Raw genomic sequence first — 27641 nt, 5'->3', positions numbered from 1 at the left:
ATATAAAAACATACACTTCATTAGACTTATGTAGACGAGACAGTACACTGATGAACGTACGTTAAATATCGGGTATTTTGGGTTATGAAAGTAAATTACTTTGGTGTTGATCCGAGAATCTTTAAGGTTGCGTCTCCAATCTCTTTTTCTTTGTCCATTTAAAGAAGCCACCCGCGCCTATGTCCCCCTGCTGGCACATCTATATTATCTTCAAATTATTTGTATATTAGGTATTCTCCAGTGTAGGCAAGATGTCTTTTAATGTGCCAGCCGTCCGAGGTATCGTTAATAAAGTATAGGCGTTTCTTTTGGTAGATCATAATGAGGAAGTACCAAACGAATAACAGAAAGCCGAACCCTTTTAATACGCACTTAATAATTAGCTTTATGGGAAACTTATGTTATCAAATCTCTGTTTATTCCGAAAAGCATTTTATTTTCAACCTCCCTATGTTAAGAATGACTTCCAGAATAAACAATTTCTTGAATTTGAATTCTTGAAAGTAATTTTTCGGTGGAATTAGCTAGAAATGACGTTGAATAAACGTTTGTATTTCGTAGAATTAACTTCACTGTTCGTCTGCGCATGCTCACTAAACTATTTCATTGAAACAACAAAGATGGCGATCAATTCAAACTATTAGGAATTACATTGCATAATACAGGTATTTATACCTCGAAAACTATTTGGCTGCACTGATTTTCTCTGCGATATTCGTTTTCAGCATACCCGAAAACGTTTAAAAGTCATTTTTTTTTTTTTTTTTTTTTTTTTTTTTTTTTTTTTTTTTTTTTTTTTTAGAAAATGTTGAGGCGTATTTAGTTGGCATAATGGAGCACATTGACTGAGAGCCATTCTTAACATGGAAAGGGGAGGGTGTTGTTCAGCAATTATTCTGTACTTTAATCAAATAATTTTTTTTTTTTAAATAGCGTAAAACTTGAATTTAACTAAAAAAAATTAATCCCAATGGAAATAATTATTTGATCAGCCATTGAGCAAAATTCTTTTACATCTCCAAAAAAAAATGTACAAAAATGAAAGTGCAATTCTGATTGTTCATATAAGATTCATTTCAACAGTTAACACATTGAATCTTTTTACTGTGATACAAATCACAGTAGTGAAGCCAGTCCAAGAGAAGAAACTATTATTTCTAGCATCTACGAGCCTCTACAATGAAAGGGTATAATTTTGCTGCTTGTCGAAGAGGCACAAATGCTACGTTTGTCAAACCACATTCCATTAAAATACTTGCAAAACAAGTACAGGGATGCAACATTGCAGTGATGGGATAGGGGTTAGAGCTTGGTTGATAGTGTGGGACATGTAACGGAGCGCAGATGTGCGTATGGTGGCTATATGCAAATAGCAAGCAATGTACAAAATGATGTCACGGTAAAGAAAAAGACTATGAAGAGGATGTTAGAGAAGACGATGTTCAAGAGCACGTTCGCAAGGTCAGAGAGAAGAAGCACAATCACGATTTATTTTGGAAAGCTGGAAATAAATGTTTTTACAAAAATAAAAAGAGTCTAGTTATTACTTGTCCTATGTTCCTTGCGATGTAGACTGCATATGTGTTGAGTCTGTGTGTAACATTACAGACCTATTGGAGATTTTTTTTTTTTTTTTACCCTATCTAAGAAAGAGAGACTAATTGGAGATGCACCAGCCCAGATGTAGCAACAATACTCCATGCACGGGGCAGATGGTGGTTTTGTAGAGGTACAGGATTCTGTCAGTTGTGAGGAGTTTTCATAATGTATAATTCAAAAATGGAGACTTGAAACACATGAAAAACCCTTATGTCTTTTTGTGATAACCGAAAACTTGAACACAGAAACATTAATTAGTAGATCAACCCCATGAAAACATGGAGTTCTGAGAAAAAAAAAATTTTTAATGACACTGAAGTGCAATTTTGTTCATATCAGATCCATTTCAACAGTTAAAACATTGAATCTTCGTACTATGATTCATGACACAAGCTAAATTTTTTTTATTTTAATAGTAAAATCAATAAAACTCAAGATTTTGATCGTGTAAAAACAAGCACACTTTGATAATAGGACAAAAATGTCATTCACTAAAGTTTTCAATTTGGATTTTGTTTCTGTTTATGCAAGACGACTTAATGGTGGATGCTCAGATGAACTACAAGCCCTTGTACGCCCTCAACGAAAATATCCCCGACAAGCAGCGAAGTCCCACCCCTACACAGTTGAGATACCTAGATGTAAGAAGGCCTTCTACTTTAATAACTTCTTCCCCAGAACTGCAGGACTTTGGAATTCCCTTCCAGTTTCCTGCTTCCCCAACTGTACTGCGGAAGTTCAAGTGTAATGTGAACAGACCTCTTGCTGCTAAACTCCCTACATAGTGTCCCTGTAACTTAGGTCCCTGATAGTAGCCCCCTACGTCAAAGTGACAATGCGCCTTGTTTGGGATGAAAATGTAATTAAAAAAAATTTAAAAAAGCAAAAAAAACGCTAACCAAATTGACAAGTGTTCATTTTTCTGTAAGAGAGGACTGTTTTTTATATGTTGTACTTGTGACAGCATTCACCCGGGGGGGGGGGGGGGGCACCAAGTGAATTCGCCACATCATGAGTCAAGCCAGTCGATCCAGGATTGTCCGCTGCTGACTCTTCAGCATATTTCAGTCATTCGTGATTCTAATTATCGCACACTGAAGCTGCAAGGCTCAGTCATAGCTTTCAAGTTGGCTTTAATGATGAAGCAATGTGTGTGTGCATAGTGAAATTATTGAGATTGTTCAGAAACTTTGTTTCTATGGCGATACAATCAGCAGAGCAGATATTAATGTGATAGCAAGAATTATGGATGAATGGAGTAAATTACAGACCAGTGAGGTGTTTCCACTGTAGACCAAGAGAGTTGTTAACCAAGCATGCACGCATCATGTGATGCACGTGTCATGTGATGCATGGAACTGAATCTTGGCAAAGATTCCAATAATAATGTAGAACAGTGGAGTTAGCATGTTCAGTTTACAGAGGAAGCTCAAGGAAAACATGGGAGGAAGTGAGAAAAAATGGACCTAAGAGATAAAGACCCGGCAGAGATAGTTACTTTTAAAATTAATTTCTTAAAGCTGTGCAAAAAAAAAATTTTTTTTAATGCAGTACTAACCCTAATGCGGGTTTAACCAACTTCATCCAAACGAGGACGTTTTATGGGTGTATGAAATTCACAAGTGGTTGCAAGTCACGTGTATATCCCTATTAGAGAAGATGACGATGTTGGGTTTTTACAACTTTTGCAGGAAGGTGTTGACTTTCCCCTACATACAGCACCTGGTATTCCTAAATTGGTCACCCATCTGGTACTGACCAGGTTCAATGATACTTAACTTTAATGATTTAGCAAGAACCAGTGTGTCAACATGATTATGCCATATATAACTATATACTAGCAGGGAGACCCGACGTTGCCCGGAATTGAATGATCAAATGTTTCACACCCCCCATATTTTTATTGTCATCAAAATCGATCGATTGATTGATTATGCTAGTTGGGGACCCATCGCGGTGTACCAGGAGGAAGCTTCACATAGCTCCCCGTGGTGACTTAGTCCACAATGCATTATAATCTACATTGCACTGTAGAGAACCTATTGTTGATTTTATAAACTTTTTTATATATAATGGCTTGAATTCAAGTTTAAAATGCAAAAATCAAGTTTCATGCTTTAATTGTGCTCTAAACAGAAACATTTATTTCGAATGGACCCCTGTCATATCAAAGAACTTACTACTAATTTTATATGTCCGGACTTTCTACTAGTGTGGTAATAAAACTTCTCAAATGCACTTGTGATGTTAGGCTGTGTAAGGTGTTAACTTTGGTACAAATCACCTGTTTATTCTGTCATCGGATTATTTTGATTATCAATACTTATCAAAGACATTCTGATGCAAAACCTACCTAAGAACACTGCCAGGCACATAAAATATGTTTGTGTGAAATTTCATAAAAATCGTCCTAGCTATTTTAGAATCTATAGGAAACAAACACAGTTCGTTTTATATAATAGTAGAGATATATAAAGATCTCTCTCTCTCTCTCTATATATATATATATATATATATATATATAAAGCTGTGCAACACATGCCAATATGTAAAACAAATGTTAAACCAAAAATAATGACTCTGGTGACGGATCCAGTTTTAAAACATCCTTCAAACTTACCTGAGATGCAAATTCATTGATATCAAAAAAACTATTAGTTTGACAAGAAAGTTCTTGTGGAATTTTTCATTTTGATTTCAAATGATGTATTTTCAAAGAAGTTTTCGTTATAATAACTTTACTTTATCATTTTGAAGAACATTTTTCATTCTAATCGTTTAAATTACAATCGTTTTAAAACAATTGTCTTTTTAGAACGTTGAATGTAAGATGGAAAAAAAGAAATTTGCACAATTTTCTTATTTTAATTCAACCTAGGCGTAAACAGCTTGTGATATCAGCAAAGCGTTTAACCCAGGAACCACTACTGAATGCACAGTATAATGGTTGTTTAAAAAATTTTGTGGCAGCAACGAGTCTTAAAGATGATGAGCGTAGTGGTCGGTTATCAGATGTTGACAACAATTAAGAGCCTTAGTCGACACCACTCCACGAACAACTGTTTGAGAACTTGCTTCTGAATTAGACGTAACATAAACGACTATTTCCAACCACTTGAGAGATTGGAAAGACAAAAAAGACTCGATAAATGAAATCAATTGAACGACAGTCAAAAGAACACTGTCATGACACGTCCTCTTCCTTTCTTTTACGCAACAATAATGACCCGTTTCTCAACCAGGTTGTGATTTGTGATGAAAAGTGATTTCTTTACGACAACCAGTGACACTCAGCTCAGTGGTTAGCCGCCGCCGAAGCTCCATGTCACTTCCTGAAGCCAGAGTTGCACCAAAAGATCATGCTGACTATTTGCTGGTCTGTGACCGATCTCATCCATTAGTATTTTTTAATGCAGATGAAACCATTACGGTGGAGAAGTATTGTCAACAAATGGATAAAATGCATCAGAAACTTCGACAACAACACCCAACATTAGTCAACAGAAAAGGCCCAAATTCTCCATGACAATGCTCGACTGCATGTTGCTAAACTGACCCTGCAGACGTTAAACGAATTGGGCTACGAAACTCTTCCTCATTTGCCATTCTCTCTAGACTTACTGACTACCATTATTTATTTTATTTTTTTTTTGTAAAGCATCTCAACTTTCTTCATGAGAAATGCTTAAAAAATCTAAGTGATATCAAAAACATCTTCAGTGACTTCATCGCCACGAGAACGTTACTGGCACTTGTCTTGCGTTGGCAAAAGTGTTGATTCTGATGTTGCTTATTTCGATCAATAAATTTTTGTTTGAGCCGAGATATGTTCAGCTGAATGTAAAAGTTAAAAACCGCAAGAACTTGTCAACCTGATACTACAGTACTAACGTGTACTCTGCCTATTCCTGTTTTGTGAACCAGCCATGTTTCTATTTACAAATGGACACATAACCACTAATCAATTGATTATACTTGTGATCTGCATTGTATTTTTGTTTTCTTCTATTTATTAAAAGCGTTTTTGATTTTGCTACCAAAATTTTGACCGAAAGTTGACCTCAATATCTGAAAAAAGGAATTCTTTAAATTTGGCGAGTTTTGTTTTGCTCTTAATATTTATAAATGTATTTTTAATTTTTTTTTTTTATTTTAAGGTGACTGACGTGAAGGCTGTTCAGTCTTCTCATCTCACATTGGTCCGTATTTATGGCGCTGTGCTTTTGGGAGCATCTGTGATTTGGTACAAATGTCGAAAATCCAAAGATGAGTCGGTTATTGGAACGATGCTTTGGTCTCGTAGTTTGGTAACTTTTCTTTAATTTTTTTTTTTTTTTTTGTCATCTTCCACCACCCTCCGATGCTATTTCATGCAGAAAAAAAAAAACTATTAATTGACCTACACTCGTAAAAATATATTTCATCCGTTTTATTTTATTTATTTGGTACTTTGGGTACTTCTACAGAATAACGACAATGCTATAGATGGAATTTTCTGAACAGTTTATGTAAAAAAAAAAAAAAAGTGGAAGTTGCCAAACAATTTTTTTTTTTCTTTTTTTTTTTTTTTTGCAAATACTGGCCAATTTTTTAATGAAGAAAATTCTGTTATGAAGAAAATAAACAATAATTATTATTGGAGAATTTATATGAAATTTTTAAGAAAATTAGAATCAAGAAAAAGAAACACGCTCGTAAAGTAAGTTTCATGAATTAATATTATTTGAATAACAGCTCAGCATTCTATTTTTTCTGTGACTTTTTTTTTCTTTTATGATTCCTTTTTTATATTTTGTTTTTTTTTTTAACAGTGAAAAAACATTTTGTTATGATACCGATCAAAAGATTTTATTTTTAGGAGGAAAAGCTAGTAATAAAGATGGGGAGGGAGTGTAGGCGCTTTAAAATAAATTATCTCCCGTGGCGTGTTCAAAAATTTCAAAGATGTCTACCTTCAACGAACCGTCATACAAAAGTGTCTTTCCATCGTTAAAAAAAAACTACTCAATCAAATTAAGTGAAAAATTTTTTCGGAGATCTTCTGTTCAAAACGGATACGTACAATATAACCTTTTTTTTCAATATTTTCATTTTTTTAATGTCTTCATTAAACTGTGCAATTACCATTTTTTTAATAACAAATAACTCGTAGCAAGCAAAAGTTTTTTATTTTTGTTTTTTGTGATTTTTTTTTTATTTATGATCATTTTTAATAACTATTTAGTTTTTGTTTTTAATAATAAACTCATGATAGCAAATGTTTTCTTAAATGATGTTGGCTGCTGCAATATCATTGGCTCAGCATCTCATCACCTTTCGGCATTTTACATAAACTGCCTGGAAAATTCTGATGATAACATAGTCGTTATTTGACATAAGTACAATTCATTTTTATTTATACATTTTTTATTTTATTTTTTTAGGGTTTATTATTTCAAGTGCTGACAATGTTATATCATTTTCTCTACATTGGTGAAAAGTTCACTATATTTGTAAGTTTTGACATTTTTTTCTTTATTCCATCTTAAAACATTTGCAATCGTTTTTTTTTTTTTTTTTTTCCAGTCATTATTTTCAGCAGTATTTGAGACGAACTATAAACCCAACACATCACAAGATGGTGAATAAAACCAGGCGAGTTGTGTACCTCATCCAGAGATCCTTTCTAAACCTAGCCAGATTCTTTCCATCCCTTACATATAACTGATATAAGCCATTCCAGCTATCCAAACAAAAATTCTGGTTCTTGTGAAAGTGTGGCGAGGGGGGGACTCTAGATTGGAGCTCAGACAAGCACTTGCCATGAAAATAATAAGTCAGAGACAGGCTCGCAATGTCTCTTCTGTGAGAAAGAGGTTGCAGGGAAGAGAAAAGAGTATCCCTCACTGGGCTACGAAATTTATTTTGAACTCTATCAAAGCAGGATAAAGTCTTTCTAGCAGCTCCTGCCCAGATGTGGCAACAGTACTCCATCCTTAGATGTACCTGGCTCTTATATAGATAGAGAATTGTATCAGCAGTGATCGATCTACTGGATCGATAGAAGGATCCCACCATTTTCTCAGCGACCTTGGCAACAGATTTGATGTCCGTGTTCCATTTCATATCAGGTCAAGCCCAGGAGCTCGTCAAAACATGGAGCCTCCCCAAGATGAGAGCCATTCATTTCAATAATCTGGGTTCGAGCCTACCTTCCTTCTAAAACTTCTTTTTTCTTTTACATCTCCAAACACCTGGCCAACGTTTTTTTAAACAGGGTTGTTTTGATCCCCCCCCCTCAACACGCACACACACCTCCAAACACCCGCTAGTCTATATATATAAAAGCGAAAATGTGTGTATGTATGTTCGCGTTTTGTTTATGTCCAAGAAAGGCTTTTTTCCAAGAAGTGGTCGGTCGGCTCACAACTTCTTAAAACTTTTTATATCACATATAAATCATAATATCTACAAGTTAACGGAGGTCGCCTGTTTATTTAATTTGCTCGACTTTGAAAAGATAAATATTCAACATTTTTCGCTCGCCGCATGTGGATTAGGCTTTTTCGTATAATAAAAACGACACTCATTCTGGCAGTATTTTTCCGGTCGTGATCGCCGGAAATGTCCGAAAGCAATCAGCTTTGATCAATGTGGAAATTTTCCTTATATCAGACAATTGCTATTCAAATTGGACAATCCCCTTTTTATGGGGAGCTGGTCCCCCCCCTCCATCCAACATCTTGGGAAAATAAAAAAAACATTCCCGCAGTAAATAAAATATTACCCCGCAGTCAAAGTTGACCTCATTAAGTCATTAAAACGCGCACCTGCCAATTCTAAATAATTAAATAAATTCAAACGTGTTTCCATTAGCATTTTGCGGTGGCCCAATGTATAACGTCGCACGTTTTTTTTTTTTCACACTTTAATTTCCAACTTTGTCTCTCGGGTTCGGGTTCGATCCTCATACTTACCTACCAAAATTTTTTTTTTATTATTTTAAACCCCCTCCCCCCTCCCCCAACACAAACACCCGAGCAACGATTTTTTATTCTTTTGTTTTGATCCCCCCCCCCCCCCCCCAAGTTTTTTTTTACACCTCCAAACACCCGGGTAATGCCGGGTACCCCCCGCTAGTCTCTATATATATATATATAAAAGGCAAAATGTGTGTGACCATTTCGTGTATGTCTCGCAGAGGCTTTTTCACACACGCTCCCGAGGGGGGGGAGTTATGATCACTTAGAACTATTTATATACCCCCCTAGATAATAATATCTAAGATTTGGGAACGCAGGTCACCTCTAGATTTATTTACGTTGACTTTTATGAGATTCGCGCTATTTCGCTCTGTCGCCTGTTTGTCCTGCTTTTTAGTATAAATAAAGTGAAACTAAATTCAAACGGCGTGTTCTCAGCACCGGGAAACGTCCAGAAGCAATCAGCTTTGATCAATGTGGGGACAAACTCCTTATATCAGACAGTTGCTATTCAATCTGGACTATGGGGAGCTGGTTTCCCCCTCCCAAACATCTTGGGGAAACAACCAGCCGAAGTTGAGTAAACATAAGTCGTCCACTTCTATTTGACCTCATTAATCAAGTCAAATAGAAGCAGCAGAGTTAACTTTTATTGCGTCACCGTGTCAATTCTGTTTTTAAATAAATTTAAAAGTCTTTCTGTTGTATGTCGCGGTGGCCCAGTGGTTAACGTCACACGTTTTTTTGGGGTTTTTTTTTTTTCACACTTTAATTTCCAACTTTGCCTCTCGGGTTGGGGTTCGATCCTCATACTCACCTACCAAAACTTTTTTTTTAATTAAATTTTGTAAGCAGTAAAAATGTACATCTAAAACAAGAATAAGTTTCAAACTCCTAAAATTCATATCAGAATTGTCTGCAAAAAGCTTGGCCTAAACAAATAAAGTGAGAAGTAAAAATTCAGTCACAAGTGACACACTATACAGATTCTTAAGTCCAACAGAACGTTCAACAAGATACACCTGAAGATGACCAAAGGTTACATCGACTGAAACTTGAGAATAACACTAATGATCAGAAGAGTAATGTGAATAATCCAAACGATACGTTTTAATGTTGATATAATTTGAATCCAAACGATACGTTTTAATGTTGATATAATTTGAATCCAAACGATATGTTTTAATGTTGATATAATTTGAATCCAAACGATATGTTTTAATGTTGATATAATTTGAATCCAAACGATATGTTTTAATGTTGATATAATTTGAATCCAAACGATACGTTTTAATGTTGATATAATTTGAATCCAAACGATATGTTTTAATGTTGATATAATTTGAATCCAAACGATATGTTTTAATGTTGATATAATTTGAATCCAAACGATACGTTTTAATGTTGATATAATTTGAATCCAAACGATACGTTTAATGTTGATATAATTTGAATCCAAACGATACGTTTTAATGTTGATATAATTTGAATCCAAACGATATGTTTTAATGTTGATATAATTTGAATCCAACTTCAATTTTCAGTGTCTTAAAAACAAAATATTTTTTTTCTTTTCATTAGTTTGCATACTTCATAATGGGCAGCACGGTCCTGTGGTTGTTGGCCAATACTTTTCAAATCTTACGCAAATATCCCAAACTTGGTCACTATGAACATGGAGGTGCTTTGGCTTGGGTTCTCCGTTTTGACTTTTTTATTACTTTTCTCACTGGACTTGCTTATATGGCTTTCCCACAAGTGTTCACAATGTTTACTGTAAGTAGAAACTTTATTTTTTTATTTTTAGTTTTGTAAATTAACATTGTCAAACTTTTTTTTTTTTTTTGTCCTTATGTGATAGCGGTGTGGAAAGGCATAGTAATAAACGTCCATGGTTGGCATGTGCCTGTTGTAGGGAAGTAGTGACACATAAACCTGAAACTCCTCCAACACAAGAATAATTCAAGTATGCAGATTTTGCCGCAATTTGAAATCCGGAGTGGCAGCATGAAAGAACTTTTTTTTCTTTTTTTTTTTTTTTTAATGCTGCCTCGTTCGCATGCGATTTTATGGTTAGTGTGACAAATTTTTTATATAATGAGTGCATAATTAAAGAAAGTTGGAAAGTTCTACTTATAGACACTGGCGATAGGAACTGACCAATCAAATGGAGCTACATTCTGCTAGCAACCAATCAGAAACCAGAATTGCTCCATAAAAATGTTGAATCTTTCAGTATTCCCGCACTTGATTTTTCATTTTCATCTTGGATTTTACAATTCAAAGCTTCTCTGATTAACAACTGCCATTTTATTTGAAACAAGATTTTTTTTTTTTTTCTTTTGGAACCAAAAATGGTTTCAACTAAAAAGTTATAATCAGTTAACGTACTTCCTAACTTTCAGTATGTCTGTTACCAGTAGCAGTAACAAAGAAAATCGTTTCCTTCACTTTTATTGTTCTTCAGTATTTCTATTGTGAAGCTATTTATTGAAATAAAATATAAGAAAAAGACATTATTGCAAAAGTATACAATAAAAATTAATGGGAATTCATAGGCATTACAACATAAATTTTGCAAGTTTGCATTATTGAGTTATTTCCACTTTTTGGATTTTTTTTTTTCAAAATGGCATTTAAGACAGTTGCTCTTCTGTTATTCATTAAGTTTGATTTTTTTATTTAAAAAGAAAACTACTTGATCAATTGAAGTGATTTTTGGAATATGATTTTTTTAGCTTTGTCACGAGTACATAAATCATACAGGTTTTTATTTAGAGGTAAATTTGAACAATAATACGGCATAATAATGTTGACACGTTGGTTCTCGTTAGATTACTGAAGTTAAACAGTTTTGAGCCTGGTCAGTACCAAATGGGTGGCCAATTTGGGGATACTAGGTGCTGTATGTATGGGGATATATACACCTCCCTGCAAGAGTTGCTACAAAAAACCTAACGTCGTAATAATTTTTTAATTTACAAAAAGCAGCAAGAACTTGCTAACCGATTAATTGTAATCGTGAAACTTGTTTGCAATCAAGCTATGAAACTCAAAATTTTGTCTTGATAAAATGAATTGTTTTTGAATCTTTTTCTTCCAGGTTAAAGAAAGCAATTATATCCACCGTTATGTCACGCAGCTTTTGGGCGGTAGTATGCTCGGAACCGTCTGGGTGTCTTGGTATGGAACCAGTTTTTACTTGGAAAGAGATCAGAAAGCAATTTTTTTCTCCAGAATTTTAGTAAGAATTTTGTTTTCTGTGATCACAATTTTTTTTTTTTTTTTATAACTATTTTGCATTTATTTGTTTTTATAGAACCATTTTTGCATTAATTTTTTTTTTTTATATAACCGTTTTGCATTAAATTTTTTTTTTTTTTTCCCCAAAGATGGACTTTTTTTTTCTCTACTCACAGAATTGAACTCCCACTAATAGTTATTTCAAACCAAAATTTTATTTTCAATAAAATCTAAAAACTATTAATATAGCCACATAACTCTATGCAAAACATAAACAGTGATATTGCATTTATTTTGCGTATCTATAAAAGTAAGAATGTGTGTGTGTGTCTCCAATAGTGAACACCCCCACCCCGCCAAAAAAAAATGTGATAATTTAAAATAAGGCTGGCTGGGCTAAAAAAAAAAAAAAAAATAGACAAGACAGCAGCCATTTTTTAAATTTAAAAGCTGTAAAGAGTTAATATTTGAGATGAAATAAAATGCATTTAAAAGTAATTAAAAAAAACACAGACAAAAAATGATGCAAGTAGTTTGCAAAGTAATTTTTATTGGCTATGGTAACATTTGTTGAATATTTGATTTTTTTTTTTTTTTTTAAATCACTTTTTCCAATCGCTGTGGATTGTAAAACAAACCCCAAATTTTGTGTTGAAAACTTGAATTTTGTCTGGAAAAGGCCTCAAAAAACTTTGAAAAGAGGCATTGAAAATCTACGAACCCTGAATAAGTGAAAAAAAAAAACTAATACTTCTATCTGGTCGTGACTGACAGAAAAATGAATTGTTTAACATCCCCCCTCATCCTCTATCAATACCTTTATGATAAGTGTTCAACTGATCTCCAATCTGTGGTCTCTGATCATAAAACATTCACAGCAAATACTCGCCTAGATAAAACAACTGGCAGCAACTTTCCTCATTCTCTATTTGTGGCAAAAACTAAACAAAAATTTTATGAATAGAGTTTCTTTCCTAGAGCTGTCCATCTGGAACGCAATACCATTTGTCTGCTTCCCAGCTGACTATAACTTTTTCTTCAAGTCTAATGTGAATAAATTCCTATTAAGTCATCTATTTATATGATCTAGTTCTACCGTGTTTGATCTTATATCATCATCTACCTAATGCTTAACCCTTATCCTTGAGTTGCCTCCAGGCCTTAATAAGTGGTGATCCTCCAGGTAAAAAAATCTCATTTTCCTCAAGTGGCTTTTGCCTTAATAAATAGTGGTTTATTAGTTTTAAAAAAAAAAAAAACTGAAAAAATTGGAGGTTACATTGACCAAAACAGGAATATAACACTCAAGACAAGAATAGTCGCTCGAAAAAATCAATTATTAATCGTCATCTCAAAAAAATCAATTATTAATCGTCATCTCAAAATGAATCAATTATTAATCGTCATCTCAAAATGAATCAATTATTAATCGTCATCTCAAAAAAAATCAATTATTAATCGTCATCTCAAAATGAATCAATTATTAATCGTCATCTCAAAATGAATCAATTATTAATCGTCATCTCAAAATGAATCAATTATTAATCGTCATCTCAAAATGAATCAATTATTAATCGTCATCTCAAAATGAATCAATTATTAATCGTCATCTCAAAATGAATCAATTATTAATCGTCATCTCAAAATGAATCAATTATTAATCGTCATCTCAAAATGAATCAATTATTAATCGTCATCTCAAAATGAATCAATTATTAATCGTCATCTCAAAATGAATCAATTATTAATAGTCATTTCAAAAAGAATCAATTATTAATCGTCATCTCAAAATGAATCAATTATTAATCGTCATCTCAAAATGAATCAATTATTAATCGTCATCTCAAAATGAATCAATTATTAATCGTCATCTCAAAATGAATCAATTATTAATCGTTATCTCAAAATGAATCAATTATTAATCGTCATCTCAAAATGAATCAATTATTAATCGTCATCTCAAAAAAAATCAATTATTAATCGTCATCTCAAAATGAATCAATTATTAATCGTCATCTCAAAATGAATCAATTATTAATCGTCATCTCAAAATGAATCAATTATTAATCGTCATCTCAAAATGAATCAATTATTAATCGTCATCTCAAAATGAATCAATTATTAATCGTCATCTCAAAATGAATCAATTATTAATCGTCATCTCAAAATGAATCAATTATTAATCGTCATTATTAATCGTCATCTCAAAATGAATCAATTATTAATCGTCATCTCAAAATGAATCAATTATTAATCGTCATCTCAAAATGAATCAATTATTAATCGTCATCTCAAAATGAATCAATTATTAATCGTCATTTCAAAAAAAATCAATTATTAATCGTCATCTCAAAATGAATCAATTATTAATCGTCATCTCAAAATGAATCAATTATTAATCGTCATCTCAAAATGAATCAATTATTAATCGTCATTATTAATCGTCATCTCAAAATGAATCAATTATTAATCGTCATCTCAAAATGAATCAATTATTAATCGTCATCTCAAAATGAATCAATTATTAATCGTCATCTCAAAATGAATCAATTATTAATAGTCATTTCAAAAAGAATCAATTATTAATAGTCATTTCAAAAAGAATCAATTATTAATTGTCATCTCAAAATTAATCAATTATTAATCGTCATCTCAAAATGAATCAATTATTAATCGTCATCTCAAAATGAATCAATTATTAATCGTCATCTCAAAATGAATCAATTATTAATCGTCATTATTAATCGTCATCTTAAAATGAATCAATTATTAATCGTCATCTCAAAATGAATCAATTATTAATCGTCATCTCAAAATGAATCAATTATTAATCGTCATCTCAAAATGAATCAATTATTAATCGTCATCTCAAAATGAATCAATTATTAATCGTCATCTCAAAATGAATCAATTATTAATCGTCATCTCAAAATGAATCAATTATTAATCGTCATCTCAAAATGAATCAATTATTAATCGTCATCTCAAAATGAATCAATTATTAATCGTCATCTCAAAATGAATCAATTATTAATCGTCATCTCAAAATGAATCAATTATTAATCGTCATCTCAAAATGAATCAATTATTAATCGTCATCTCAAAATGAATCAATTATTAATCGTCATCTCAAAATGAATCAATTATTAATCGTCATCTCAAAATGAATCAATTATTAATCGTCATCTCAAAATGAATCAATTATTAATCGTCATCTCAAAATGAATCAATTATTAATCGTCATCTCAAAATGAATCAATTATTAATCGTCATCTCAAAATGAATCAATTATTAATCGTCATCTCAAAATAAATCAATTATTAATCGTCATCTCAAAATGAATCAATTATTAATCGTCATCTCAAAATGAATCAATTATTAATCGTCATCTCAAAATGAATCAATTATTAATCGTCATCTCAAAAAAAATCAATTATAAATCGTCATCTCAAAATGAATCAATTATTAATCGTCATCTCAAAATGAATCAATTATTAATCGTCATCTCAAAATGAATCAATTATTAATAGTCATTTCAAAAAAAATCAATTATTAATCGTCATCTCAAAATGAATCAATTATTAATCGTCATCTCAAAATGAATCAATTATTAATCGTCATCTCAAAAAAAATCAATTATTAATCGTCATCTCAAAATGAATCATTTATTAATAGTCATTTCAAAAAAAATCAATTATTAATCGTCATCTCAAAATGAATCAATTATTAATAGTCATCTCAAAATGAATCAATTATTAATCGTCATCTCAAAATGAATCAATTATTAATCGTCATCTCAAAAAAAATCAATTATTAATCGTCATCTCAAAATGAATCAATTATTAATAGTCATTTCAAAAAAAATCAATTATTAATCGTCATCTCAAAATGAATCAATTATTAATCGTCATCTCAAAATGAATCAATTATTAATCGTCATCTCAAAAAAAATCAATTATTAATCGTCATCTCAAAATGAATCAATTATTAATCGTCATCTCAAAATGAATCAATTATTAATCGTCATCTCAAAATGAATCAATTATTAATCGTCATCTCAAAATGAATCAATTATTAATCGTCATCTCAAAATGAATCAATTATTAATCGTCATCTCAAAATGAATCAATTATTAATCGTCATCTCAAAATGAATCAATTATTAATCGTCATCTCAAAATGAATCAATTATTAATCGTCATCTCAAAATGAATCAATTATTAATCGTCATCTCAAAATGAATCAATTATTAATCGTCATCTCAAAATGAATCAATTATTAATCGTCATCTCAAAATGAATCAATTATTAATCGTCATCTCAAAATGAATCAATTATTAATCGTCATCTCAAAATGAATCAATTATTAATCGTCATCTCAAAATGAATCAATTATTAATCGTCATCTCAAAATGAATCAATTATTAATCGTCATCTCAAAATGAATCAATTATTAATCGTCATCTCAAAATGAATCAATTATTAATCGTCATCTCAAAATGAATCAATTATTAATCGTCATCTCAAAATGAATCAATTATTAATCGTCATCTCAAAATGAATCAATTATTAATCGTCATCTCAAAATGAATCAATTATTAATCGTCATCTCAAAATGAATCAATTATTAATCGTCATCTCAAAATGAATCAATTATTAATCGTCATCTCAAAATGAATCAATTATTAATCGTCATCTCAAAATGAATCAATTATTAATCGTCATCTCAAAATGAATCAATTATTAATCGTCATCTCAAAATGAATCAATTATTAATCGTCATCTCAAAATGAATCAATTATTAATCGTCATCTCAAAATGAATCAATTATTAATCGTCATCTCAAAATGAATCAATTATTAATCGTCATCTCAAAATGAATCAATTATTAATCGTCATCTCAAAATGAATCAATTATTAATCGTCATCTCAAAATGAATCAATTATTAATCGTCATCTCAAAATGAATCAATTATTAATCGTCATCTCAAAATGAATCAATTATTAATCGTCATCTCAAAATGAATCAATTATTAATCGTCATCTCAAAATGAATCAATTATTAATCGTCATCTCAAAATGAATCAATTATTAATCGTCATCTCAAAATGAATCAATTATTAATCGTCATCTCAAAATAAATCAATTATTAATCGTCATCTCAAAATAAATCAATTATTAATCGTCATCTCAAAATGAATCAATTATTAATCGTCATCTCAAAATGAATCAATTATTAATCGTCATCTCAAAATGAATCAATTATTAATCGTCATCTCAAAATGAATCAATTATTAATCGTCATCTCAAAATGAATCAATTATTAATCGTCATCTCAAAATGAATCAATTATTAATCGTCATCTCAAAATGAATCAATTATTAATCGTCATCTCAAAATGAATCAATTATTAATCGTCATCTCAAAATGAATCAATTATTAATCGTCATCTCAAAATAAATCAATTATTAATCGTCATCTCAAAATGAATCAATTATTAATCGTCATCTCAAAATGAATCAATTATTAATCGTCATCTCAAAATGAATCAATTATTAATCGTCATCTCAAAATAAATCAATTATTAATCGTCATCTCAAAATGAATCAATTATTAATCGTCATCTCAAAATGAATCAATTATTAATCGTCATCTCAAAATAAATCAATTATTAATCGTCATCTCAAAATGAATCAATTATTAATCGTCATCTCAAAATGAATCAATTATTAATCGTCATCTCAAAATGAATCAATTATTAATCGTCATCTCAAAATGAATCAATTATTAATCGTCATCTCAAAATGAATCAATTATTAATCGTCATCTCAAAATAAATCAATTATTAATCGTCATCTCAAAATGAATCAATTATTAATCGTCATCTCAAAATAAATCAATTATTAATCGTCATCTCAAAATGAATCAATTATTAATCGTCATCTCAAAAAAAATCAATTATTAATCGTCATCTCAAAAAAAATCAATTATTAATCGTCATCTCAAAATAAATCAATTATTAATCGTCATCTCAAAATGAATCAATTATTAATCGTCATCTCAAAATAAATCAATTATTAATCGTCATCTCAAAATGAATCAATTATTAATCGTCATCTCAAAATGAATCAATTATTAATCGTCATCTCAAAATGAATCAATTATTAATCGTCATCTCAAAAAAAATCAATTATTAATCGTCATCTCAAAATGAATCAATTATTAATCGTCATCTCAAAATGAATCAATTATTAATCGTCATCTCAAAAAAAATCAATTATTAATCGTCATCTCAAAATGAATCAATTATTAATCGTCATCTCAAAATGAATCAATTATTAATCGTCATCTCAAAATAAATCAATTATTAATCGTCATCTCAAAATGAATCAATTATTAATCGTCATCTCAAAATGAATCAATTATTAATCGTCATCTCAAAATGAATCAATTATTAATCGTCATCTCAAAAAAAATCAATTATTAATCGTCATCTCAAAATGAATCAATTATTAATCGTCATCTCAAAAAAAATCAATTATTAATCGTCATCTCAAAATGAATCAATTATTAATCGTCATCTCAAAATGAATCAATTATTAATCGTCATCTCAAAAAAAATCAATTATTAATCGTCATCTCAAAATGAATCAATTATTAATCGTCATCTCAAAATGAATCAATTATTAATCGTCATCTCAAAATAAATCAATTATTAATCGTCATCTCAAAATGAATCAATTATTAATCGTCATCTCAAAAAAAATCAATTATTAATCGTCATCTCAAAAAAAATCAATTATTAATCGTCATCTCAAAAAAAATCAATTATTAATCGTCATCTCAAAAAAAATCAATTATTAATCGTCATCTCAAAATGAATCAATTATTAATCGTCATCTCAAAATGAATCAATTATTAATCGTCATCTCAAAAAAAATCAATTATTAATCGTCATCTCAAAATGAATCAATTATTAATCGTCATCTCAAAATGAATCAATTATTAATCGTCATCTCAAAATGAATCAATTATTAATCGTCATCTCAAAATGAATCAATTATTAATCGTCATCTCAAAATGAATCAATTATTAATCGTCATCTCAAAATGAATCAATTATTAATCGTCATCTCAAAATGAATCAATTATTAATCGTCATCTCAAAAAAAATCAATTATTAATCGTCATCTCAAAATGAATCAATTATTAATCGTCATCTCAAAATGAATCAATTATTAATCGTCATCTCAAAAAAAATCAATTATTAATCGTCATCTCAAAAAAAATCAATTATTAATCGTCATCTCAAAATGAATCAATTATTAATCGTCATCTCAAAATGAATCAATTATTAATCGTCATCTCAAAATGAATCAATTATTAATCGTCATCTCAAAATGAATCAATTATTAATCGTCATCTCAAAATGAATCAATTATTAATCGTCATCTCAAAATGAATCAATTATTAATCGTCATCTCAAAATGAATCAATTATTAATCGTCATCTCAAAATGAATCAATTATTAATCGTCATCTCAAAATGAATCAATTATTAATCGTCATCTCAAAATGAATCAATTATTAATCGTCATCTCAAAATGAATCAATTATTAATCGTCATCTCAAAATGAATCAATTATTAATCGTCATCTCAAAATGAATCAATTATTAATCGTCATCTCAAAATGAATCAATTATTAATCGTCATCTCAAAATGAATCAATTATTAATCGTCATCTCAAAATGAATCAATTATTAATCGTCATCTCAAAATGAATCAATTATTAATCGTCATCTCAAAATGAATCAATTATTAATCGTCATCTCAAAATGAATCAATTATTAATCGTCATCTCAAAATGAATCAATTATTAATCGTCATCTCAAAAAAAATCAATTATTAATCGTCATCTCAAAAAAAATCAATTATTAATCGTCATCTCAAAATGAATCAATTATTAATCGTCATCTCAAAATGAATCAATTATTAATCGTCATCTCAAAATGAATCAATTATTAATCGTCATCTCAAAATGAATCAATTATTAATCGTCATCTCAAAATGAATCAATTATTAATCGTCATCTCAAAATGAATCAATTATTAATCGTCATCTCAAAATGAATCAATTATTAATCGTCATCTCAAAATGAATCAATTATTAATCGTCATCTCAAAATGAATCAATTATTAATCGTCATCTCAAAATGAATCAATTATTAATCGTCATCTCAAAATGAATCAATTATTAATCGTCATCTCAAAATGAATCAATTATTAATCGTCATCTCAAAATGAATCAATTATTAATCGTCATCTCAAAATGAATCAATTATTAATCGTCATCTCAAAATGAATCAATTATTAATCGTCATCTCAAAATGAATCAATTATTAATCGTCATCTCAAAATGAATCAATTATTAATCGTCATCTAAAAATGAATCAATTATTAATCGTCATCTCAAAATGAATCAATTATTAATCGTCATCTCAAAATGAATCAATTATTAATCGTCATCTCAAAATGAATCAATTATTAATCGTCATCTCAAAATGAATCAATTATTAATCGTCATCTCAAAATGAATCAATTATTAATCGTCATCTCAAAATGAATCAATTATTAATCGTCATCTCAAAATGAATCAATTATTAATCGTCATCTCAAAATGAATCAATTATTAATCGTCATCTCAAAATGAATCAATTATTAATCGTCATCTCAAAATGAATCAATTATTAATCGTCATCTCAAAATGAATCAATTATTAATCGTCATCTCAAAATGAATCAATTATTAATCGTCATCTCAAAATGAATCAATTATTAATCGTCATCTCAAAATGAATCAATTATTAATCGTCATCTCAAAATGAATCAATTATTAATCGTCATCTCAAAATGAATCAATTATTAATCGTCATCTCAAAATGAATCAATTATTAATCGTCATCTCAAAATGAATCAATTATTAATCGTCATCTCAAAATGAATCAATTATTAATCGTCATCTCAAAATGAATCAATTATTAATCGTCATCTCAAAATGAATCAATTATTAATCGTCATCTCAAAATGAATCAATTATTAATCGTCATCTCAAAATGAATCAATTATTAATCGTCATCTCAAAATGAATCAATTATTAATCGTCATCTCAAAATGAATCAATTATTAATCGTCATCTCAAAATGAATCAATTATTAATCGTCATCTCAAAATGAATCAATTATTAATCGTCATCTCAAAATGAATCAATTATTAATCGTCATCTCAAAATGAATCAATTATTAATCGTCATCTCAAAATGAATCAATTATTAATCGTCATCTCAAAATGAATCAATTATTAATCGTCATCTCAAAATGAATCAATTATTAATCGTCATCTCAAAATGAATCAATTATTAATCGTCATCTCAAAATGAATCAATTATTAATCGTCATCTCAAAATGAATCAATTATTAATCGTCATCTCAAAATGAATCAATTATTAATCGTCATCTCAAAATGAATCAATTATTAATCGTCATCTCAAAATGAATCAATTATTAATCGTCATCTCAAAATGAATCAATTATTAATCGTCATCTCAAAATGAATCAATTATTAATCGTCATCTCAAAATGAATCAATTATTAATCGTCATCTCAAAATGAATCAATTATTAATCGTCATCTCAAAATGAATCAATTATTAATCGTCATCTCAAAATGAATCAATTATTAATCGTCATCTCAAAATGAATCAATTATTAATCGTCATCTCAAAATGAATCAATTATTAATCGTCATCTCAAAATGAATCAATTATTAATCGTCATCTCAAAATGAATCAATTATTAATCGTCATCTCAAAATGAATCAATTATTAATCGTCATCTCAAAATGAATCAATTATTAATCGTCATCTCAAAATGAATCAATTATTAATCGTCATCTCAAAAAAAATCTTTCACGTGTGATGTTTAATGATTCTCTTTTTCTTTCCTTGTAGACGACGATGTTAATAATGGCGGTGTTGTTGTACGGAAACGTCATGGAAGATTATCCGAAAGTGGAACACATGTGGATGCTCTTCACGTGGTACGTTCCCCTGTTGCTGGGCGTGGCTGGTCTCCTTGTGCTGCAAGGGCGAAGGAAAACACAAATCAAGAAGAAAGACTAAGACGGAAATGAATCTTTTAGACAACAGGCACACACACTTCACGTCAGGCTTGAGAAGAAACAAAGGTTTTTTATCAGAGATTATTATGATCGGGGCGGGGGGGGAATAGTCATCCCATGGGAATTGCATTTTTTCCGTTTAGTTTCAAACTTGTATTGAATCGTGCAAAAATCAGGTGCTTTTCTTTTTTTCTTTTTCTTTCTTTTTCTTTCTTTTTTCCTTTTTTTCTTTCTTTTTTTCTTTTTTCTTTTTTTCTTTTTTCTTTTTTTCTTTTTTCCTTTTCTTTTTCTTTTTTCCTTTTCTTTTTCTTTTTTCCTTTTCTTTTTCTTTTTTCCTTTCTTTTTTCTTTTTTCCTTTTTTCTTTTTTCCTTTTTTCTTTTTTCCTTTTTTCTTTTTTCTTTTTTCCTTTTTTTCTCAATTACCCTCCTATTATCGTAACCTATTCAAAAGTGATACTAAATCAGGATGTTTAAGCTAATTTTTTTTTTATGTGTGATCTCAAAAAAAAAAATGGCACCCATGAAATTGTTGATAAAATTCTTATCTGCAATTCCAGCATATTTGTTACAAATAAATTTCACTCTATACTTGATTTGTCCACTAAGTTTCATTTGTTTAATGTTCAACAGTTTTTCTTCTATATCCTCATTCAATGATAAGCGCACTTGGATACGCCATGCAAAACCGTTAATATCTCTTTTGTCTCTGCCCTTGTTATTATTTGTTTTCCCGCCATCTTTCTAGTTAGAATTTTTTCTAAAAGAAGTACAGGATGCCCTTTGCTCTTCCCTGCAACGTCTTTTGCACAGGAGAAATGTTGCAAGCCTGTCTCAGCTCTGTCATTATTTTCATGGCAAGTGCTCGTCTGAGCTTCAATGTATGCCCCCCCCCTCCCATACCAAATTTTCATGAAAAAAACACTATTCGTCCTCACAACACTTTGTTTGGCCAAGTCTCCTCCCCAAATTCTTAATGGCCGCTAGACTGCACTCTGTATTGATCAATTTATTCCGTATGAATTGGATGATTTTTTTTTTTTTTTTTTATTTGCTGGCATCGGTTTCCCCGATACTTTTCTTGTTAGAATTCTTTCTACAAAGACATTGGGTATTTACGCGATATCACATGAAGGTTACCAACATCCCAAAGTTATCAGTCCGTGCCATTAACCAACATCACCTCCTGTTTCACATTTAGAGCAAAAGAATCTATACATTTATACCGTAGTACCTTTAAAGTACGTATGTATGTACGTTGCGGTTTCCAAATTATAAATTCTTCAATCACGAGATCCTATTTATTAAAAAGGAAAATAGGTGATAATATACAATGAACATTAAATTATATACATTGACACGCTAATTTAGTGTTCGTAGTATGTTATCACCTTTTATCCCCCTTTTTTAATAAATAGGATATCCCGATCACCAAAGACGCAATGTATATTTAAAAAAATAAATAAATAAAAAATGTCGCTTTTGGGCTGTACGTGAAACTAAAATATACTGTCTTGGTCTACTGGTTAGGATCCAAAGTTAGTATCTGTTCTGTCTAAAGATTGTATAATGATATCGTGGGGTGTTTGTTCGTGCCAGGCGTCAATACAATGGAAATATGTCACAGACTCATATAAGGAAATTGGCGATAAACCATAATGACCAGATATATTCTGACACTACATTAACCAAATTACTTAATAAATACTTTTACAGTTTTAACAAGAGAGCTACAGTAATATCGCGGAGTCTTCAGTCATGTTGAACGTCTATTGAATGCCCAGCAGCAATATATAACATATGAAATATGCTGTTGTGGAATTTCCACTGGTCCTACTGGTGAAAATTAATAAGAGAGACTGTTGGTCATTATTGCTTGCAACTTGATGGACAAGTCGGACATGAATAAAATTTATTTGCACAACATATTGGATTGCAGAAAGGATTTTGAATTTCACTAATAATGGCATCGGTCACAATTTGGGGAGAGGAGTCTTTTTTTATGATAGAATGAAGAATTGTATTTATATATTTTTTTTTTTTATGATAGAATGAAGAATTGTATTTATATATATTTTTTTATGTATATCACTTGAAAAAAAAATAACGGAAAAAAGTTTTGACATATTCTAGAGGAGGGTGTAAATAAATTTAATATTAAGATTTGCAGAATAATAATTAAAGTTATTTTTTTATTTATTTTTTTTTAATTAATTTTAATTATTTTTAATTAATTTTAATTAGGATTTAAATAATTTCTTCAGTTTTTATTCTAGATATTTTTTCGAATATTTAAAACTTTTGCAACGAAAAAAAAATGTTTCCATACGCGAAAATTCCGTCTGCAAAGTGACACGACTGATGTCCAAATAAAATTATTTTTCCCCTTCACTTCAAACATTTTTTCCGTCCTTTCCTGATGCACGTCGATGCAATGGTGTTCTTTGTTCGTATCTTGGTGCTCATAGTGGAACGACCTAATAACGAAGGGGTTGGACAATGTTTGTTATATGCTCTCAGTTTATAATTTATATATCGATAAAGGTGTGTGTGTGCGTGCGTGTATATAGACATTCTCAACCTATATACTCAACAAATTTTTGATCTACAGACTTGAAATTTGGTATATAGAGTATTCAGACATGGAAAACTTTTTAATCTATTTTCATCCGGAAAAAATGGCTGCTAAGGGATCAAAATTTAAAAATTGGTACGTGTGTGTGGGGGGGGGTGATCAGATTTTTATCTGTTTTCAACTGTTTCACGAATGCACATGTATGGTCATAAAACATGACATCTTCTTTATGTTAAGTGTAAGTTGAGTTGAAAACACTTTTTATAATCTTGTCAAGTTTGTCTAATGGTTATCGTCTTTTAGGTTTTGGTTTCAATCTCAGCTCGAGTATTTTTTTTTTTTTACTTACAAAAAGTGAACTATTTAGGAAAAACATAATACTTGCATGCACGTCTGTTTCATTCCTTTTATTTTTTAAAGGAATTTAACGTTACATTTAATACCTACGGTATTTCTGTTTCTAATAAATAAGAATTCTGCATTAAAATATGATATTTATGCATATTTTAGTCGGGCAATACCAGGCAACCTGCTAGTGTTTGATAAAATGACGCGCTTGTCTCTCTTTCCTCCCTATCTCACGCAGCACACACTTCAGTCTTGTTACTTATCAATGTACTTAGTGAATTCAACCATTTTGAATCATGTCATATAAATTAAAAAATTTCTGACGTCTAAATTGAAATCTAATTCTTTACTTGAGATAAGATTAGCAAGAAATCATGCGACCTCGGAACGGTTATTAATTTGTCATTTGTTGTTGTCAGCGTTCACCGTGGGTTAGTTGAGCCAGTTCCTCCAACTGAATTCTCAGCATCTCGTATAGACGCCACCCAGACACGTCTGTTTGAAGCTGCAGTCGATATCAGGTCTAGCCATTCATCATTCCAGCAACGCACTTTGTAGAGACGAGAACACAGGATCAGCATCTTGCTTTACCGTGCTGAACCAGGTTTTCATCTGATCACCGCGTTGTTTCATTCAACCCTGGAGTGAGGCTGGGTTGATGTTGGCATGGTGGATAAAGTCATCTGGTTACTGGCACAAAGTGTGACCAAACTATCAGACGTCTCGAAAGGAAGGTCTGTTTGGGGATGGTATCTGGCAGCGCAAACGGATGATGGCTTTTGGGACGAATTGGTGCCAAAGGATGCGGCTTAGACATTAGTGGTCAAAAACTTCCAGTCGTCACAGGTCACAAACTCGTACTGGCAAGGTTTCACATTAGTATAGGAGAATAGTGCGGACAAGAGCGTGGTATATTGAAATTTTTTAACTGAGTCGGATTTAATTTCCAGACCAGTCAGGTGTGAAGGTGGCAGAAGGCGACACGGGTATTGTCGATACGCTTGCCAATATCCTCTTCACCTTGGCCTGTTGCGGTGATAAAAGAACCTAGGTATTTGAAACTTTAGCCCTCTTCAAGTATTTCTCCATCGAGAAAAATTAGTTGTGAATCGTTTGGGGAGAATTCAGCGCTAGCAATTTTGTTTTTATTATATTGATCTTCATTCGTATCTTTGGAGCAAAAATTTCCATCTGATTAATGACTGCTTGAATGTCATCAAAACTTCCGCCTAGCATAGCTATATCATCAGCATAGTCGAGATCAGAGATGCGTAGATCATGGCTCAGCATGACACCTAGGAAATTGGCTAGAGAGTTGGATAGCATAGTTGAGGAGTTGACAAATTGAAGATTAAACACTCATTTCCAAACAGCAATCTCTGTTTTACACGCGCATCTCTAGTCGCTGTTCTGTTACGTCACTAATTGCTGTGTGGATCTTTTGTTTCTCGGCTTCTTTTTCTTTCTGGTGAATGTAATGATTGGAGGTATTTGAACGTATTACAACTAAGCCATTATTTATTTCTGAAGTTTATTTTATTTTAGCCAGCACACCCCTACACTGTAAGAGTGATACGCCTTGAAAACGACGTCAGCTCACTTTGACGTCGTTAACCCAAAAGAAAACAATTGATCTCACTCCTCACTTCCTTTCATGCCGTAATATCATGTGGCCTAATCATAACTCTAGTCTGTTAACTTCCATCGGAATTTTCCACTTTTTTAACATTACGCTTATTCTAACCTCGTGTGGAAAATTACCGTTCTTAACATTTTTTTGCTTTACACGTCTCTAATCTTGTTATATAAATTTAAGTTGGTAAAATTTTTGAAATTTATAGTTTTCTTCATTTGTATGTAAATAAGACCCCCCCCCTCTCCCTTCTCTCATGTTTGACAGTTTTTATTTAAATTTCCTAATTTGTAAAGGAGGGGAAGTTATTCATGTCGAAAATTAAATCCACGCATGCAATGTTAAAGATTTTTTTTTTTTTTTGCTTATCATTTTCTATCATGAATCTTTAAATAAAGTATCTGTTGATGTGGCGATTGAAAAAAAATAAATAAATAAATTTTTTAATCTGCCTCCAACTATCTGAATGAAAATCTAAGGAAAATGAATCTTTGTTTTTTTTTTGTTTTTTTTTTTAATTTTTGTTATTAGTTTTTGTTATTAGTTTTTTTATTAGGTTTTTTTTTGCTATTAGTTTTTTGTTATTAGTTTTTTTTTTGTTTTTTTATTAATTTTTTTTACTAGTTCTTTTTTTTATTAGTTCAGTTAAAAGATTGACATAATGAATTACTTTTTGTGTCACTTTTTTCTTTCTGAATTTACATTAAAGAATTTTTTTATTTATATTCAATTATTTTTTTTTTAATTTACATAAAAGAATTCTTTTTAAATTTACTTAAAAGAATTTTTTTTTTAATTTACATAAAAGAATTTTTTTTTTTTAATTTACATTAAAAGAATTATTTTTTCAAATCTAAATATGTATTTTCCTTCATTTCTGATGAAAAGGCACTTATTATCTTGAATTTTTTCAATTTGTTAAAAAAAAGAAATGCTCGTAGACACAAATCTTACACTATCCTATACCTCTCTAAAGCCACCATTTGCCCATGCATAGAGTATTGTTGTAACCACGTCTGGGCTGGTGCACCAACTACTAACCTCTCTCCTACTTGAACAGGCTACCGAAAAAGAATTTCTAACAAGTTAAGTTCTCTTCCTGTCTACCAAGCTC

General features: G+C 30.6%; 1 protein-coding gene across 5 annotated transcripts in view; it reads left to right on the top strand.

The window, feature by feature from the left end:
- Positions 1-27641, top strand: part of LOC145259744 (uncharacterized) — a 38578-nt gene that overhangs the window by 1105 nt on the left and 9832 nt on the right. For 2 of the 5 annotated variants that reach the window (XM_080117449.1, XM_080117448.1), the window contains exons 2-6: positions 5757-5906; positions 7023-7091; positions 10143-10337; positions 11665-11805; positions 21805-22040. In XM_080117449.1, the coding sequence (XP_079973575.1) occupies positions 5757-5906; positions 7023-7091; positions 10143-10337; positions 11665-11805; positions 21805-21975 (726 nt within the window). In that variant the 3' untranslated portion in view covers positions 21976-22040. The remainder of the gene's footprint in view (positions 1-5756; positions 5907-7022; positions 7092-10142; positions 10338-11664; positions 11806-21804; positions 22041-27641) is intronic. The other 3 variants (XM_080117451.1, XM_080117452.1, XM_080117450.1) reach the window with 2 other exon arrangements.

Source organism: Euprymna scolopes, chromosome 35 (assembly GCF_053919585.1).
Source record: "Euprymna scolopes isolate OS-2025 chromosome 35, ASM5391958v1, whole genome shotgun sequence".
In the NCBI taxonomy this organism is placed as follows: Eukaryota; Metazoa; Mollusca; class Cephalopoda; order Sepiida; family Sepiolidae; genus Euprymna; species Euprymna scolopes.
The sequence above is the reverse complement of the archived record's forward strand: the minus strand, read 5'-3'. Positions and strand labels throughout refer to the sequence as shown.